Source organism: Trachurus trachurus (genome assembly GCF_905171665.1).
Source record: "Trachurus trachurus genome assembly, chromosome: 3".
In the NCBI taxonomy this organism is placed as follows: domain Eukaryota; kingdom Metazoa; phylum Chordata; class Actinopteri; order Carangiformes; family Carangidae; genus Trachurus; species Trachurus trachurus.
In genome coordinates, this window is record NC_139893.1 from 39,350,365 (window position 1) to 39,368,664 (window position 18,300).

The 18,300-nt window shown below is 40.1% G+C and overlaps 1 protein-coding gene across 1 annotated transcript; it reads right to left on the reverse strand.

Moving 5' to 3' along the window:
• Window positions 1-2,986: 2,986 nt before the first annotated feature.
• On the reverse strand, window positions 2,987-15,078 carry LOC311008204 (kinesin-like protein KIF23; the record flags this gene model as incomplete). The annotated part of the gene is made up of 24 exons (XM_084001662.1): window positions 2,987-3,122; window positions 3,245-3,285; window positions 3,518-3,578; window positions 3,947-4,035; window positions 4,253-4,486; window positions 6,101-6,415; window positions 6,651-6,863; window positions 7,346-7,519; window positions 7,696-7,862; window positions 8,407-8,571; window positions 8,656-8,815; window positions 9,012-9,131; window positions 9,245-9,324; window positions 9,415-9,517; window positions 9,934-10,055; window positions 10,405-10,517; window positions 10,927-10,968; window positions 12,028-12,198; window positions 12,347-12,459; window positions 12,543-12,679; window positions 12,844-12,949; window positions 13,128-13,256; window positions 13,558-13,624; window positions 15,065-15,078. 24 exons carry the CDS (start codon window positions 15,076-15,078, stop codon window positions 3,107-3,109), a joined length of 2,952 nt encoding a protein of 983 aa, XP_083857788.1. The 3' UTR covers window positions 2,987-3,106.
• Between the last annotated feature and the right edge of the window lie 3,222 nt (window positions 15,079-18,300).

The window sequence follows — 18,300 nt, forward strand, 5'->3', positions numbered from 1 at the left end:
ATTTGCATTAATACAGAAAGGTGTTTACCTCATTGGTGGATCAAACACCTGTCTGCGTAACACACGGTTATCTGTATCTTTGGGAAAAAAAGGAGTTTGCCTACTGTGCATTTGTAGTTTTACAATATTTTTTCAGTTTTGCTATTTTGCTTTGGGTAAAACATTACCTATTTAATAATCTGTGTTCGTACACTTTTCATTGTGCTTTTTGCTTCTTACTTCTTCAAAGCACATTGAATGACCTCTCTGTATGATAATGTGCTATACAAATAAATTTGCCTCGCTTTGCTTTGACGGCCTGAGAGGCCTGGTGGACCTGTAAGGGACTAACCTGTTATGCCAATAATGTTATTCAAAGAATTTAAAAATCAAATCCAAAATTTCACAGAAAACCAGTGTGGGGAGTGATATGAGAGTGATGGAGAGTCTTTGTTTGTAAAATTGCAGCAGGATTTTGGACTACTCTTTGTGGAATATGTGAGGTCATCTACTGAATTCCAGCTGGTGAATTTCTGCCAGCGTACAGGTGGAAAAAACTCCAGTCAGGTAACTCCAATTATTTCTAAAGGTGTGACAAAACGTCAAATGATATTCCAAGTGTCACTCCTGTGGACAACCAGCCACACTGAACAAAATGCTTGTTTCTATGCCATTTTGTTTATTTGTACAATATCACACATGTGTTTGTGTCGAAGCCAACACCACCCTTGTGTATACACATCATATTTGTGCACACCAGAAGGAAATTAACTTTAAATATGAAGCCTCAAACATCAAATCCAGTGTTTTGTAATCTCTCACTTTCACTCAGCAGTAGACAAAAAGGTGACCGATCTAATACAATGTACCAAAGCAAACACAAAGTCCACAGCGGATAAGAGGGGCTGTGTTTAAGCAGCCATTAGCGGCTGTTTGAGTTAAAGAGGCCATTTAGTAAAGCAGTGCTGTCATGTGGTATTTGCTCCAACACTGCTTAAAGGCTGGCTAGTTAAACAAGCAGGGAAGGAAGGGTCAATATTTTCACAGGCAAGTTGCAGACACCAGGGTTGAGATTGGCTGATAGCCGTTAGCCACATTCTCACCACTTCCAACCAGGGCTTAAATTAGCTGGGCCCCAGGGCAGAATGGACGTCCCATAGACAACAAATATAACCATAGAGCTAATACTTTTTTTGGTGTAATACCATGAAGTAAACAAAGGTTGATGTCTCTTTATCATACATTAAAGTCATTTGTCTGTAGGTTTATAAATGTACAGTAGTAGTCTTAGGATTTAAGATGGTTTTGGTACCTTTGTTTGAATATTCAACCGATCACTGTCAGTTCTTTTTGATGTAAATACGCCATCATGAATGTTATCTGGTATTTATTTCAGTAATGTTTGCACTAATACCCACCCATGTTCTAATGGTTTACATTTGAAGCAGATCTGATTTCAGTGATCATCACGCAGACATCTGTGCTCTGCAGGTTCCACCTGCTGGTCACATTGGAAATTACAAGTTTTCCATCCCCTCTGCTGAGTGTGCACGGCAGGGTCTTCAGCCCGACCAAGGGATTAATTCACTGGATAAATACGTTGTTTCTCCTTTGAACACATTATCAATTGAAGACTAATAAATGAAAATAGCCATAGCTGATATTAGAAGATAAGGATGACAGAGTTGGTATTTTGCACCAGCACTCCTCCACCAGTTCAGGCACTATGATCCTGAAACCATTTGAAACACTGGTGGAATTTCACACAACCAAAATGCAAGCAGTGCCCCAGTCCGCAGGATTTTAGAGGTGAGAAGAGAAAACAGACTTGCTAAAGAGCGCTCCTACACGGTTGTGTAGTTTGGCTCGACATGTCTTGCCTGTTGACAGGCTAAACATGAGGCACAAACAGGGATAAAGTGTCTACTTTTCAGCAAGGCAAACGTTGTGCTTGGTCTAAAAGTGAGCCTTTGACTTGGAGCTGAGTGGCCCACTGTGGCTTTCACCTCTAGTTTATGGAGTACAGTCTGTCTTTATTCAACTTGACAGGTGGTCCCATTGGCATTAAGATTAATTAAAAAAAGTTAGCATTTATAGTACAATAACACAAATGCAATTCATCTTTCAAATATCCCCAGAATTAGAGTTCAAGTGCTTCCAAAAATACATCTTGATTTCATCCTAACCCAAAAACATAAAATTCACATTCTAAATACTAATCAACGATTTTATTCAACTTTCTTTCTGCTCTGATGAAACAAGTGGAGAGTAATCCAGTGCCAGTACTTAATTCAAAACTATTTACAAATTAGGATGAAGTGAAACAAATCCTAATAGTTTGCTATAGGAAAATAATGCCCCAGGTCTTAAAATGAAGAAATTAAATTCCTGTCTTCACAGTTTAAGAAATCATTATGACAAGATTTGGTGTTCAAATAAATTTAATGCCACCAATAAGAGTAGTGTGTTACACATCTTAAAAGTTGTGTCATCAAACTGAAGAAAAAAGTTTCACAATACTTGTTCATGGATGGTCAGAGATTGTTACGGCAAAACCTACTAAACAGTGTCATCTTTACAGCTGAAGCTCTACACATAGTAATTCTACATCAACTGCGTTCTGTACTGTTTTTTTTTATAAGCAGTCTTAAGCTCAGTGTTACATCTACTAAATGGATAATCCTTTCAAAAAAAAAAAAGAAAAGCAGCAGGAGCATTAGATATAAAAAAACAAATATTTTCTAAAGCTCATATGTTTTAATCTTTGGGAAGCAATAGAACGCAGTGAAAAGATTAAATACAACTTTAAATGTATCACAAAATATTCATATTGGGCTATTTAATATGTCCATGTCTTTAAGAAGTAATAATGCTTGTATTCCAAAGAGGAAAAGCACAGAAACTGAGCAAATTACATTTTAAAATGTTCTGCTTTAATTAACATCTTGCCGGCTATGATTTAATTATAATTGCACCATAATTTCTTCAAACAAGATCAGATACAGGACAAAAATGCTCTGACTCTCAAAAAGGATGCATAGTTCCATATGGTGGTCCCTTCACAACGCAACGTCTTAGATGTTACCAAGACAAAAAAAAAAAAAAGTCCCTTTTTATGTGCAGCTACTTATGGCTTCCTGCGTCTGGAAGAAAGAAACAAAAACACAAGCAAAACATTAACAACACTCATTTAAATGAAAAGCAACAATAACAGTGAAGAGTGCATGCACATGCACGCACGCACACAAAGGATTTTATTGCTTACTTTTGATAACCATAGCTTGAACTGGTGCTGGCCACCGGAGCCTAATGGGAGGAAAATGTTGCTTTAGAATCATGCATGCATACAAACCCAACAAACTATCTATATACTATAACCATCTAATTCATATCAAATTAAAAAGATCGTAATTACCGATACCATAAAACACATAGAAGACATGTCATGTCTTAACTTGAATGCTAACATGACTAAAAAAAGAATAGGAATGATTTAACATTCATTTCATGTTTGTGTTTATTCCATTTAAAATCTTACTCTGTTTTCGATGTCCTCCACTAGAACTTGTCCTTCTCCAGACCCCGATCGCCTCTTGCGACTAAAACAGAAATGGAACTTTGTCAGTTCTCTGGACTAAACATTTAAAGGATGGCTTACACTCTCCACCTACAGAGATTTCACAGGGCATTTTTAACATTTCTTTAATCTTGTGGAACATTTACAATGTTCATTCAGACACCTAGTAAATACATTTTCACACCCACAGAGTAAGTGCTTGATGCTTTTAACTCAACATCTTAAGCCATGGTTGGACTTGAAATCTTGACATGATGCTGTCAAATAAATATCATTTATAAAAGTACATACATACTCAGCGTAAGTAAGGATACCTATTTTATGGTACTATGAGACTATAACCCTGCACAATCACATAGAAGTATCTGTACTTGAGAGAGAATACTGTACCTTGTTGCTGTTGGGCACTCTTGTCTTAGTGTCTCAATGTCAGTAAACTGCACAGCTTGTCCTCCACTTCTGGTCTTAAAAACATTACCCTGGGGAAGTTCAAATAAAAACTCACACAAATGTTGAAGGGACAATAGAGAGAGAAACATACACTCAAAAAAAATCAAGAAGGGGATGAAAACAGGGATCATTGGTTTACCAAATCAGGACCCGTGTGTGAAATGGAAACGAATGGGGGTAAAAGTCAAATTCATGCAAGATATAAAGTAATGTAGAGTCTCAAATTAAGTAATTATGCAATTTTACCTTGATCAGTTTGGTCTCGATCTCCCCGTCAGAGGCAAGCTCTTGATGTCTAAGCACATACTTGTGGCATTTAGACAGAGCTTTCTCGTTAGGGGTCGACACTTTGATTGCATTGGGTATGATTGGCTGCATGACAGTGTCTAGGTCCAAATTAGAAGGTGGTTTGTGGTCTACCCATTTCTCCCCACCCGCAGAGTGTGAGCGTCTGTGCATTGGACGCACTGGAGGGGCCGTCTGGTGATCCCAGTGTGAGAAAGACAAACCAGAAAGTTATTTACATGTGACACCACTGGTGACCATTTGATGTTAAGGGTTAGCGGTGAGGGTCGATCATTAGAGGGTGTTAGCTTGTACTGAAAATAAATGTACTACTGGAAGTCATGCAGGGACGAGGCAAGTCCCATTAAATATAATCAGTGTGGAAATGCATTTCACATTTCAAAGGAGACAAATTTCCCAAGGTCCTGTGGCCCTCCTGCAGGGAGAATTAAATCACAATCCAAAGAAACATTATGGTCTTCCAGCAGTACATTTTTTTCCCGTTGGACTGAAAATAGTTCAGTGGAGTGAGTAGAAATTAGCATGCAAAGCAGCGCAGAAGTAAAGAAATGGTTGGAGGATTGAAAAACTACATGCAGAACCAGCACAGAAATATTTTTTAGATTCAGGGCAAGATGTACGCCGAAGCATGGATGACTGATGCAGTGTTTACATGCATGTTTAAAAATAACTGCACAGCAAAGTCTTTACCATTAGTATAGTCTTAAAGGGGACATATTATGGAAATATAATCTTTTGAAGGCTCTTTAACATATATTTGGGTGTTTGTCTTGCCACCCCAAAATGTGAGAATTGACAAAAAGAAAAATCTGTAATGTTCAGGCTCCCTCGGTTGAAATCCATGTGGATTTATGAGCTGTTCCCTCAGTTGTCTTCCAGTGATGTAACTAGTTTTTGAATTTGCATGACACCACCCCTACCTGGTACCAGTAGAAGGGGCGGGGCAAGCAGTGGTTCAAGGGACAGGCACTGAAACCAACCAACTATTTTATTTGTGCAAAGGGGGCATAATATGTCTCCTTTAAAGAATGGCAAAACAGCTTGTTGTCAATAAGTATTAAATATAATGTTTAATTTTGTGTTCAAATATTTGTGTGAATAATATGAAGCAGTTTGTGGTGTGAATAATATGAAGCAGTTTGTGGTGTGACAGAACACTGTCAACAGCAACTGAGCATTAAATTGTTATTTTGTTCTTTCTTTCTGGGTTCAACATAATGACCACGTTGTTAAATTGCTTAATGTGTCTGTTTAGTTGAGCTGCAGTGGCACTTGATGTTGTGTACTGTCATGGAAACGGGCTCCATAAAAGCCAGAAACTTGCATGTTGAGGTGTCAAGAAAAAATAGACGATATCATGACAGCAATTGCAAAAAGTGAACAATAAAGATGTTTTCAAAGTGTCAAGTGCTACCTTTTTTTTTTACGTGTTTTTTCCCCCTACCAATTTTTTCATCCACTCCTGCAGGATTCATGTGGTTTGTTGTTATAGTGGCAGGTTTTTGTCATTTGAAGTGGTGCAATGTGCGATGATGCACTACAAGGAAAAAGCAATTCTACAGAGCAACAGGGAACAGAAAGAACTACGAACATGATGGAACTACTCATAGCGGGCCTGGCCTCGGATGCAAGTCTAGAGGATTCACAAGCACACTGCACGACATGGACGGGCGGTTCTACTCGGTGCACTCACAGGCGAAGCTCTACTCTGAGGCAAAGCTCAGACTACAGGCTCACAGAGAAAAACAGCATGTTCTTAACAGCTTCTACAGTCTAACACACACTAACCCTTGTGCCTGCCTCTAGGTCTAGCCCACGGACCAGAGTCGTAGCAGGGGCCTCTGTGTCTTTGACCCAGCGCTGGCCTCTCCTGCGACCCACGCTGCTGGTGCCGTGGCACGGAGCGGGAGCTCGGCTCCGGCCCTGGGGAGTCCCGGGGTACCTAGTCTGGCTGCTCGAGTCTACAGGGAACCTCTGCTCCCACTCAGAGATGGAGGAGGCCACTGAACGGAAAGAGGAGGTGCTGGAGGAAGAGCTGGGGTACGCGTCCTGAGCTGACCTAACACTGGCTGGATTTTGGTGGCAAGGAATTTGGCTCAAGTCCTGAAAGTGATGAGGGAACGGGGCCAAGCAGTGTGGATGTTAGCCGTGCCTCCAGACTGACACAATAAACAACAGTAATGTGAAGTAGAGAAGCATCTGTGCACAAAAATCTGAGAATTCACGTTTAAGATGATTACAATAGTAATTAGTACCATGCAAATTGTCCGTGTTAAACTTGGTTTATAGGTAAGAGAGTGATCAAATGTACATTGACGGAACAGGCGGTATGACTCACAGGAAGTGGTGAGGGTGAGGCGGATCTCTTCTTGTTGTTGTGGTCTCTCTCTCTTGAGGGTCTCTCAGGCTTCTCTGGACGCTCAGTGAGAAAGCCTCCACCACCACCGCTGCTGCTGCTTTCTGTCACTATGGCCTTGAGCTGCTTCAACTTTTCATCCTTCACCCACAACTTGTTCTGCATCTCAAGCTGCTTGGCATTCACTCGTCTCTCCTAGTGCAAGAAAAAAAAAAAAAAACACACCAGAAACTATTGATGCAGCGCTCTCAATTATTTTTGTTCCAAAACTCTTTTTTGTCACAAATTTAACCTGTTGAAGGTGTCATACATCAATGACTACAAGTGATGAACAGAATCTTCCATTGTCAAAGCTGCACTTCAACAAAATCTGTCAGCACCACAGTTTTTTGTTTAATCTTTTGTCATATTATTGTTCATCATTTTGTGTAACACTAAGATCAGCTTTGGTGAGTAATTTTTTTTATAACATCATGCTGTAGTCATGACTTTTAATTTAAGCACCTGGCAAATTACTTTTTATGAACTGTTTTTCTAGGTAGAAGAGTAATGAAAGTAAGTCTATCTCAGTGAGTTTCTTCTACTTTTCTGATATACTTGATTACCACTACAACAATATGTACAGGCTCTTGATATACAAACCAAATAGTAAGACTGCTGTCAATCACGCCACTTACACACTCCTTCTCCCACTTGTGTTTGGTGTCTGCCACCATGCCCTGCATGCGCTGCTCCATGCGCCTCCTCTCCGACAGCTCTCTCTGGAACCTTTGCTCGCGGGTCTCCAGCTCTTGCCGAAGCGAGCGTTTGTCGTGTTCATACATGTCTGTTGTCTTTTGTAGGATATCGATCTGAAGAAGACAAGCAGTGTGAGGGACAAAAAGACAGAAAATAAAACATCACAGTAACTACAAGCTTCTCTTAAATTCAATCAAAAACCCAAAGGAAATGTTATAAACACATCTAAAAGGTTGCAAACCAAATCCAGATTAGAGGAGAATAAAAGAGGAAGTGAATGAGGAAACACCTTGTATTCCAATGTTTTGGATTTTTTCTCCAGTCGTTCAATCTCCGACTTCTGGCCGGTGATAACTTTGTCTTTCTGGCCCAGCTTGCTTTGCTGGTCGTGCAGGAAGGTATCCTTTGCATTGATCTGATTGTCAAACTGCTCTAACATGGACTTCAGTGTACAGGCTGTAGAAAAAAATAAATGTAAGTCTTCAACCATTTGAAATGTTTTAAATTCTAATGCTGCATTCAGCGTGGTTCGACAGAACGGCACGACAGCAAAACAATACACTTGTGACAATATGTTGCTATGCCGATGGTGTATCGTTCAACAACAAATTATTGTGTATTATTTAATGTTATTATCATAGCTATACATATATGGGTTTACATTTCTAATTTCTCTTGAAACTGCATTGAAACTGAAACTTATGCTAAATTCCCTCCAAAACATCACATCGGGTTGTGAATTCCGTAGCGGTGGATGGTAAAGAGTTAAAATATTTTAACTTTGGACGACATGGCCGTTTACCGTGGCCATCTCTGCCGGCCTCTTGTCCACTAAAATAACATCTGGTTTGCTGTCCAGATTCCATGTGAATGCAGCATAATTCAGCTGAGACAACAAAAAATACTCCAGAAACCCTGCCATCCCATTTCCATCACTACAATAGCTCTAATGAATGAATTTACTGACGCAGGATCTCTGATGTAGAAAACAGGCCTGTACCAGTTTTGTTGAACTGCTCCGTCATCATCTGACGGACGCGATGCCTCCGTTCCAGGACTTCAATCAGGCGTGGGAGCGTCTGATCATCAGCTGGGTCCACCAGCTCACAGGGGGGGAGTGGTGGAAGGCTCTCTATGAGTTGATTCAGCAGAGCTGGGTCATCTCCTGCGTGAGCCGGGATGTGACATTTTTAAGATGCAGATCTGACATGTAAGAGTAGCTAGTGTTGAAGACCTAATGATGACGAACCAGCATTAGCAGGACCTCCTCGATCTTCTAGGCGCCGTGACAGCTCGTCTTTGAAGACCTGGTTTCTGTGTCTGCGTCCTGGAGCAAGGCCACAGATTGGCCGGTCGACGGGCCGAGCCACCTCCACCTCCTGGGTCATCTCTGCAAAGCGCATCACCAGCTACAGCACACACAGAGAAGCAATATTAGAAACATTATTCCTTAAAGCACTTTGGAATATGTAGATGAGGAATTCTGCTTGTTTAGGGGACACTAGGGGACAAAGCAACAAAACCATGTGGTCAAATCTAATGATCTTGCCAAATTTTCATTATGATTTGATGAAGCCATTGTACAAAACAATTACATTGCCATACCATAGTTTCTTCATAATCATCAGCCTTTGGGTTGACACACACAATCATCCTGACTTTCCCTTCTCCATCAAAGTAGTTTTTAAACAGATGTGTGACTTTCGAGTCCCTGTATGGCACCATCTGGAAGAGAATAAAAAAGCTCTGTGAAACTGGATCCACTGTAAAATGACCAACAGTGAGAATGAAACAGAATTTTCTCTACATAGAAGTAAAACAGATTAGAAAATATCAACCTTATTAGTTCCACACATCTGGTTTTCACGCAGGACCTCCATACAAGTGCGTAGTGTCATCAAGGACTGGTTAATATTCCCTGTAAATGACACAAAGACACCTCACAAATCTGCAGGTAGAGGGGAAATGCCTCTAGTTGACTTCAGTCCTGTGTTGGTAATAAACTGACCGGCTTCGCGGAGACGGCTTCCCTCTGCTCTGGTTCTGCTAGTGCGCTCGCTGCCTGCCAGGTCCACCAGACACAGCTGACTCACATTCACCTGGTTTTTGTCCTGTGTTTCAACAACACACCGTTAGCGTCACCGCAGATCAGGAATCATTCGCGACACAGGCTGCATGCTTATTCGGCCTGATGGCTTAAAGGGATAGTTCAACATTTTAGCAAATTGGCCCATTGCCATAATCCCTATAGTTTTAGGAGTAGGTTTGTTACCTTTAATTGTCGGTGCAAGCTATTTTTAGAACGGCGGAGCAGAGCCGCGAGCTGCTTAGAGCTACGCTACGGAGGCTAATGGAATTTCTTGGTTTCCCTCATCAAACTCATCAAATACGCAATCCAACAACTCCAAAAGGTAACGAACCTACTCCTAAAACTATAGGGATTATGGCAGTGGGCCAATTTGCCGAACTGTTGAACTATCCCGTTAAACTGAAAATCAGAATGGATGTGGAGACGTTGTCATGTTACCTGTAGAATGTGGTCACCATCTGCATCAAGTGGTGCCTGGGCCAGCTTCACTGTGAACACGCTGTGGGAGCGACTGGATTCACGGTTGAGCTGAGTATTGGCTATTCTCCTTTTCTTTTGTCCTGAAACCAGAGCAGATCATAAAGACATGTGAGATCAATAATAGCAGAGGCTAAATAAAAAATGTATTACTTTGTCCAATTATTTCTATTGACCTGACTGACAAACTGAATACGATGTAGACGTATGATAAAGCTCAAAACTGCCCTGAGGCATATCAGTATGGCCTCCTTATATGAAATACAAAGGTTTAGAAAAAGGTTTCGAATTCTAATTTTGTCAAAAAAGATTTGATGGTTTCCACAGTCTTGCTGTACCAAATCATGTTATACAGAAAGTCTGAATGCAAGGAACACACAGAACACAGAATGCAATGGAACTATAACAGAGAAATCAATAATTAGCACCCACCCTTCCAAAACACTTCAAAGGCCTCCTCTGTAGATTTGACCTCGACCTCTGTGCAGCCGGCCACGTACATGTTGTGGTTCTGATCTTCACGGAGAATCTTGGATTGGGGTGTTCTGAAACAAGTTAATCACATCAGTCAACACATTCACCGACAATGTGTAACAATAATGTGCCAACTTAGCAAGCCAAACGGCAAGAGGTCAAAATGCTTGATGTTAGTGCCAACAACAAAATACAATCTAAAGACACACAGTGTGAACACATTGAGGGGTACACAGACACATGCACAACTCGATTACACACAAGCTGAAGCCATTCGAGATGTGTGTGTCTTTGCATTAACAGTAACAGCAGGGAGCCAATGGTTAAAGACAACAGCCACTGACATGACACAAAGCTAGTAAGCTACACCTATGCTATATGCTATTTACAGGACTGACACACACAACATGTCAGCTACAGCCAAGTCACAACTACAAATAAACCAACCACTGTGTAAATGTTGCTTTACTGGCCACATACATGAACTCATTGTTCCGTACAGGCGTGCCTCCACCAAGCCACCTGACAAAAATAGGACTTTTTAAAAAAGTGCATCTCATCAACACAGAAGCAAGAAAAACTTACTAGGTGCACGGAGAACATAGTCAAAGTGCATATGAAACAGGAATGCATTGCTGCACAATAATTAGAGAAACATTCATAGTTGACATGAGTGGGTGTAAGTGTGTGGATGCAGTTAGGGATCTATATGAGCCTCCATCTGCATCACAAGAAGCACCATAAACTAGAATGGCACTCAGAGGTATTGGTCCTGAGAGACTGATTAAAGTGTTGAAATATGCCCATATGCTCACAGTGTTTAGAAAAGTAACACAAAAAAAATGTTGACTTGAATCTGGTACAATCTGTTTGGTACTTTTTTGTTAATTTTTTGTGTTAATATAAGTCTTAAATAGTTATATCTTCCGACGGCAATCACTTACATAGAGTGTTTGGACCGAAACACGGGTCTCTTAGTCACTCTGCTCTGCTCTGAGCCGAGGAGAAAACTTTTCTCGTATCCTACAATTTTTATCCAATGAGGAGAGAGAACGGCATGAAGGGCTGTGTGTGCAGCCAAGGGATGCGCGTGAATGTGGTGACGTAGGGACGAGGACCAATAGATCCATGACGAGGGCGGGGGCTGCTAACTCCATCGGCTGACAAGACGTTATGGTGCGTTCAAGGCAACCCGTAACTCGTGCTTTTCCGACCTGTGAACTCGTACCAGTTCGATCTGGTACGAGTTCACGGGTCGGAAGTTACGAGTGGCCGTTATAGTGACTTTCACAGGTATAACAGGTCGGAAAAACACGAGTGGGTTGCCTGGAACGCTACAAAGTCGTAAGTTGTGACTTGAAGCTGTAATTTACGGTTTCAAAAGCCTGCCTGGAACGCAGCATTAGCCCAAACGACCAGATCACTTACTTCTGCTTTAATTCTTCTGAAAAACTAACAAACAAACCAATAGACACAGATGCAATCAGGTAAAAGGTTGAGGTAACAACCTGAATACAAATAAGATTTTACATGACAATATGTATTATGAAGCACATCAGGATTTGAAAGCTGGTTTCTTACTTTGGTCTGATTGGGTCAAAGGGAGCATCCTCGAGGAGATCATAAATATAGTTGTTGTAGATCTCGATGTAGGACACAAAGACGCTGTAACAACAGTCTTCGTCCACATTCTCAGATTTACATGCCTCGTCTGAGCTGATCATATCTGCAAACTCTGGGTCAGGGTTTCGCCTGAATAAATAAAGAGACCAAAGAAAATAACATTAAAAATAGTTGCAAATATCAACTTTAAATTCAGTTCCTGACAATTTTAATCAGTATTCATGAATACCATAAATTAGCATAGAAAATGAAATGTATTATAAAATGACTCAGCTACCTGGATGATGGTGTTTTGGGCACCGACTGCTGACTGTCTCGCTTTTGTCTCTCCAGGAGAGCATCAACTTGACTCTGAATCTCCATCCCATTTTTGTCGTCCGGTTTAAAGACCTAATCAAAGATTTCAAACATTTCAAGTAAATGTATGCCCCTCAAGTTTTTTAAAGAACTGAATAAATAAATGAGAGACGTACAAATCTTTTGGCCTGAAGGGGCCCGATGCTGTTGAAGAGCATGTCTAAACATCGGGGCAGGAGTCCACCTTCTCCTGGTGAGCCAGTCATGGTGAATGTCTTACCACTTCCAGTAACACCGTACGTAAACAGCAGACCTATGAACGTGACAATAACAAAAAGATTAGAGTGCTCTTTAATACTCATCAGCTCTAACTTGTTCAACAAACTTTAAACCGATGGACAAATCCTTTCACCATCAGGGGATAAATAGCCTACAGTTTGTCATACAGTAACAGTACAAGCCTTGCAATAAACTTACCATTTTTACAGTGAATGAGGTCATCTACCAGCGGCTTGGCAACGTCTTCAAACAGCTCCATTTGAGTGATATTAATACCAAATACTTTTTTGAAGGAGTACTGCGTCTAATGAATAAACAAAGAGAAAACATTCAGCACACATTGATAGAATTTGACAGAAAATGTGATGTTATCATACATTATGATTGATCATGCATTTAATCGGTTAGTGCCAAAGATCGACAGATATGCAGCAATGGATTTGTCTTACATGGTCAGACAGCAAGGGCAGCAACACATTTACCTCTTTGTATTCCCCATTGCGGTTGGCTTTAAGACCGTCTGGAGCATGCAGCTGAATAGTGGAGCTGCTGATCATCTCAATGCAGCATTCCTCATCTCCTGCTCCTAGCGGTCGTATACGGCAGTATACCTAGATACAGCGGAGGAAGGAATCACAGCAGGAAGAAGAACTACATTTTTAAAAAAAACTAATTAATGCAATATTTTGAAGGCTCTACAAGGCAGCAATGTTAGCTACTAATTCTGTGTTTGGCCAACTTTAAAACATGTCATCCACTACCTTAACACTTAAAAATTGTGCATTTGTGCATTTGGTACAACTTTTCTTTCATTTCACAAGGGGCTAAAAGAAACATGTTTCCCTTTTAGCACGACTGTGGTGTGATGGTGTTGCAGTTTGAGGATTAGCAAAATAAGTGATGTTTACTTACTCCAACAGGATCTTTATCTATGTTGGATGCCTTCTTTGGGCCTGGCCGCCGGGGAGTTTTGCCTTTGCTGTATGTGATGAAGCAATACAGACCTTATTATTATTAGTTTGTACAATATTATAATCAAGCAAGAAAAATAATTAAAATACAGTTAACAGAATGTGCAGATGAGATTAAAAAACCTGGAAGGTTTAAGGAGATCTCACCTTGGTAACATGAAAACAAAATGAGAAGACCACAGCAGTAAACAGAACAAGCAAACATAGAAACATAAAATCAAGAAGCAAGACTTATGAGTGAGGGCGCAAGTGTATGTGTGTGTGAGACAGTTAAACTAAGTAATATGGGGACAAAAGGCTCATATAATTCAGGTACAGTTAATCTTGAAGGTGCAGTCAAACCCTTCCACACAAAACTGAAACTGTACGTCATTGTCACAGAGAAATGGGTTCATCACAAAAATGAGAACATGCTAAGCCAAGGCCAGAATTTGGAGGAATCTAGTGTGCCCATACTTTTGGCCATAAAGTACAATATTGTGACAATTCACAGGTTATGTTCAACAAAGAATATTGTATCTGCCACGTTAGACTGAGCCTGAGCCTCTGTATGAAGTGACTGCACATTTCCGCTAAGGTCCAGGCTCCAGGCTTACTTTTTTTACTAGGAGAACAGTGGTCCCTTCAGATTTTTAGGAGCACAAGCAGAAAACTGAGGGCACACATTGTAAATAAACTTGCAAAGCAAATGTTCACATTTCCGTTTGATTCATGATCCTCACACACATTGACCTGCCACCTGTAATGACAGATACCAGAGTTGATACCAGAGTTGCCCCTTCCACGTTGCACTAATGTTAAAAAAAAAGAACAAGCAAATTTAGCTACTGGTTGCACATTTGCAAGTAGATGAAAAATGCACTTGCACTGTCTGACAAAATGCCCCAATTTAGGGGCAGTCTGGAGCTCTGAGGCCAATTAAGCCGAGACAATACACAAAACAACCATTGAGATGAAAACGACCACACAGCGACAAAAAGATAACACGGAGCCAAAATAAAGAACCAGGAGTCACCTCACGGCTGAATGAGGAAACAAAAAGACGTAAGATAATACACTCTGGAAAGACGACGACGTCAACAGAAAGACATATAACAACCAACTACAACTTTAATTTAACCTGGAGGGTTAGAGCGTCTTTCACACGTGTGGCTCGCTGTCTCAGATGGTGTAAGTTAACGTTAGCTCCAGTGTTAAGTTATTATTTCGCCACTACCGACCATACATCCATGCTACCGACCAGTTGTCAGGCAACTCGCCATCGTTGGTCAGACGACGAGCTAACGCTAACGCTACGGAACTAACTTAAACCCTCTCATTGTCCGTTTTACTCTTCGGCTGCTCGCAGGTTAGTCTTCGTAACTCCATAATGTTTACCGCACTGTGTACTTTGTAAACTGTGTGCTGTTTATTCACCTTAAATGAACAAACGGCGGTACTCTACTCACCCTGGTCTCTGCATTGTTGATGTCCAGCTCTCTCAGTCTCTCGGACAGAGCGCCTCTTCACGATTTTAAAAATTCCCTCTTGAGAAACGTTGGCCCAACAGTCAGATATTTCAGCCAATCACAGCGCAGGCCGGGCGTACCGAACCGGAAGTTCCCGCCTCTTCTCCTCCTCTTCTTCTCTTTTAAAATGGCGGCCAGGAGGCCACGTTAAGACGCTCTGTCGCTACCCGATCTGCGACGCTACCGGATCCGTGACAAAACTGGTCTGCGCATGCGCAGACCGGCCGCCATCTTGGACAGCTGCCTACGGCAACTCCACTTGGACAAACTTCATTTGGGCACTGCCCGATTTGCGTACATGCTTTAAGTTCTGTGAATTTAAAATACGGTACTGTGAAAATGATTAAAAAATAAAATAAAATAAAATAAAAACCGCGTAGGTCCGTCATAAGACAGCCGCGGCAGACTCGTTTATTCAGTGAGTGTTGTGGTAGTTGTGATTGTTTGTGGTTGTCATGGTGATGAGGCCGGCGAGAAAAGAGGACAGTAAACATTAAAAGTCCGCCTGTGTTCCTGTTTTCTGATCATCAAGATCCAGATCACCACAACCAACCCTCAATTTACATTACTAATAAAGTATTTAAAAAAATAAATAAAAAGATAAACCGTCTGTGGCGACGCACATAGGGCAGTGATCCTAAGTCAATTCAACTAAGTTTGTCCAAGTGGAGTTGCCGTACGTGGCTGTCACGGATCCGGTAGCGTCGCGGATCGGGTAGCGACACGCTCCACTGCCACCTTGCTGTGTCGGAGCGTGGACCAGCAGCGTTGATTAGCCATTCAAAATATTTGTTACTCCAGTTCCCCTTGAGTAAGCTGTAATAACTCACCACTCTAAGATGTGTTATGTGTATTTAATATTATATTCATATTTAGTCTGTTAAATCCTAGTAGGCTATCTGAAAAACAAAAACAAAATCTAGGCTACTCATAGAATTAGTCATTCCATGAAATCGGTAACTTTTGCGTCCCCAAGAAGTAATCAGTCATAAAATTATGATAACAACAAATTAATAGGCTATGTAATTTAAAAATATAACATTACCATGTCTTCTCTCCTTACTATAACATCAAATTAAAGTCCATTAAATTTAATTTTAAATAATTAAAATTACTTTTATGCTGATGAGGGTGAGGTTTTTGGCCTGTCCCTCACTGTTGTTGTTGTAGCCTACGTCAACAGGACTTTTAATATGTAAAATGTTGGCAAAATGTTCATATTTACATATTGTTTTATGATCTTATTGTAAAACAGTGTTTTTGGTAATAATATATATTAATTATTATAAATATTTACCACTTTATCGGTGTCCCCTGATTTTATGTCAACCCTGTTACCCTAACCAAAAAACCCTAGAAAACCAATGGTACATCCCAGATTTGACATGATTGACAGGAGTTTGCATCATCTCTTACCCAGGATGCTAACAGCTCAGTAACAAGTAACTTTCTCTCATCTCTGATGTGCTATTTTGATGTTTTTTCAAGGTTGGACCGGGGGGGACAAGCATACAACGTCAACCCTGTTACCACTTTTTAACATATAGCTACCGTAAATCTAAACAATTTTCTATTTCTCATAATGTAATCAATATCTACAGGTAATTACCTTTCAAAATACACAGTTTGCCCTTTAGCTAGCATTTATTTCAGCTAGCAATGGGCAAATTAGCTTGAAATAGTCAACCCTGTTACTGTCAACCCTGTTACCTTTGCAGTGCAGACAATAGAATGTGTGTCCTCTCATCTATTACTCTTGTCAACCCTGTTACCATAACTTCAACCCTGTTGTTGTCATTAATTTGATAAAAATTTTTTAATGTTTTTTAATTTCAACTGTTACCATTATAATTAAAACTATATAGACTATTTATAGAAAATATTCTCAATAATCTTATTAAAATACTGTATATTGTAAAGTTTATGTCGGTAACAGGGTTGACAAGATTAGGAAAACATTAAAACTGTAATACAATATTAAATTCCACAGCCTGAGATGGCACAACATAATTTCTTGTCATTTTAAACGTTCTTTGATTCCTGGCTACTTAAAAAATAGCAATTAAATATAGTTTAAATTTGAACTTTTCAAAGTTGAAAAGTTACCGATTTCATGGAATGACCACAGTACATTCTAAGTGTGAAATAATATGCTACACCACAGTACATACAATACACAGACTAGATGCATAATAGCTGGAGACAATTACATCCTGTCACAAGTAGCCTATTATGGATATAGGCTATTTTGACTTTTCTTAAATGAACACGATGAACAATCTTACATTTCATGAGCGCTTGTCCACAGCAGTGAGAGGAGTCATGCATGAGTTCAAAGATTGCTCTCCAAGTCTCATTCAGATGTGGAGGGCATAGATGTTATTTTTTTCATGCTTTAAAAACACATTTTAATGTGTAAAAGTTGAAGGAAAAATAATGAAGCTGTGGCATTGGGGACTCTCATTTGAGGGAGGAAGACACACAGTCAGTCATGTGTAGTTTATTTTAAAAAAGAATAATAAATAACATCATATAGGCTACTAAAATACTTTCAGTTTTTCAAAAGAATAATAATAAGACAGTATCCAGTGGTACAGACAAAGCAATCATGTGAGGGAAATAAACATTCATTCTGCTTAAACCATACATCATCAGTGGCATAACTTGTAGTTTATTAGGTTGCTTCTTTGCAGGCAGCTCCAAGCAAAATCTTCGTCTTCTTTTGTCATGATGTGTTTTATGTCACAGTGGTTTTACAATCTGTAGCCTACAATCCAGTCAGCTGTCACTTAATAACTTATTTACATTTCCTGTCAGACTGTCCTTCAGCACAAGCTGTTTGCAAACACAAGCACTATAAATATAAAACGATACAGTGTCTGCAGGAATTAACAGTAAATCTACATTTTATATTTGACATAACATACAAAGCACTGTCCAATAATGTAGCTAATCTGCTACATTAGTAGCTTTTTATTGGAACAAGTTTCCTCAGAAACATTTAGGTAGATTCATTGTATATAACGTTTTTTTGTTAATTTAACTGATGCCCTTATTTTCAGTTTACCACCACATATAATAGCAGCCATCACAGTGATGTCTGATGGACAAATACCACCATGATTTTAGTGCAGACTGCAATCTATCACCCCTTTAAACATTAAGTCTGCTCTTCT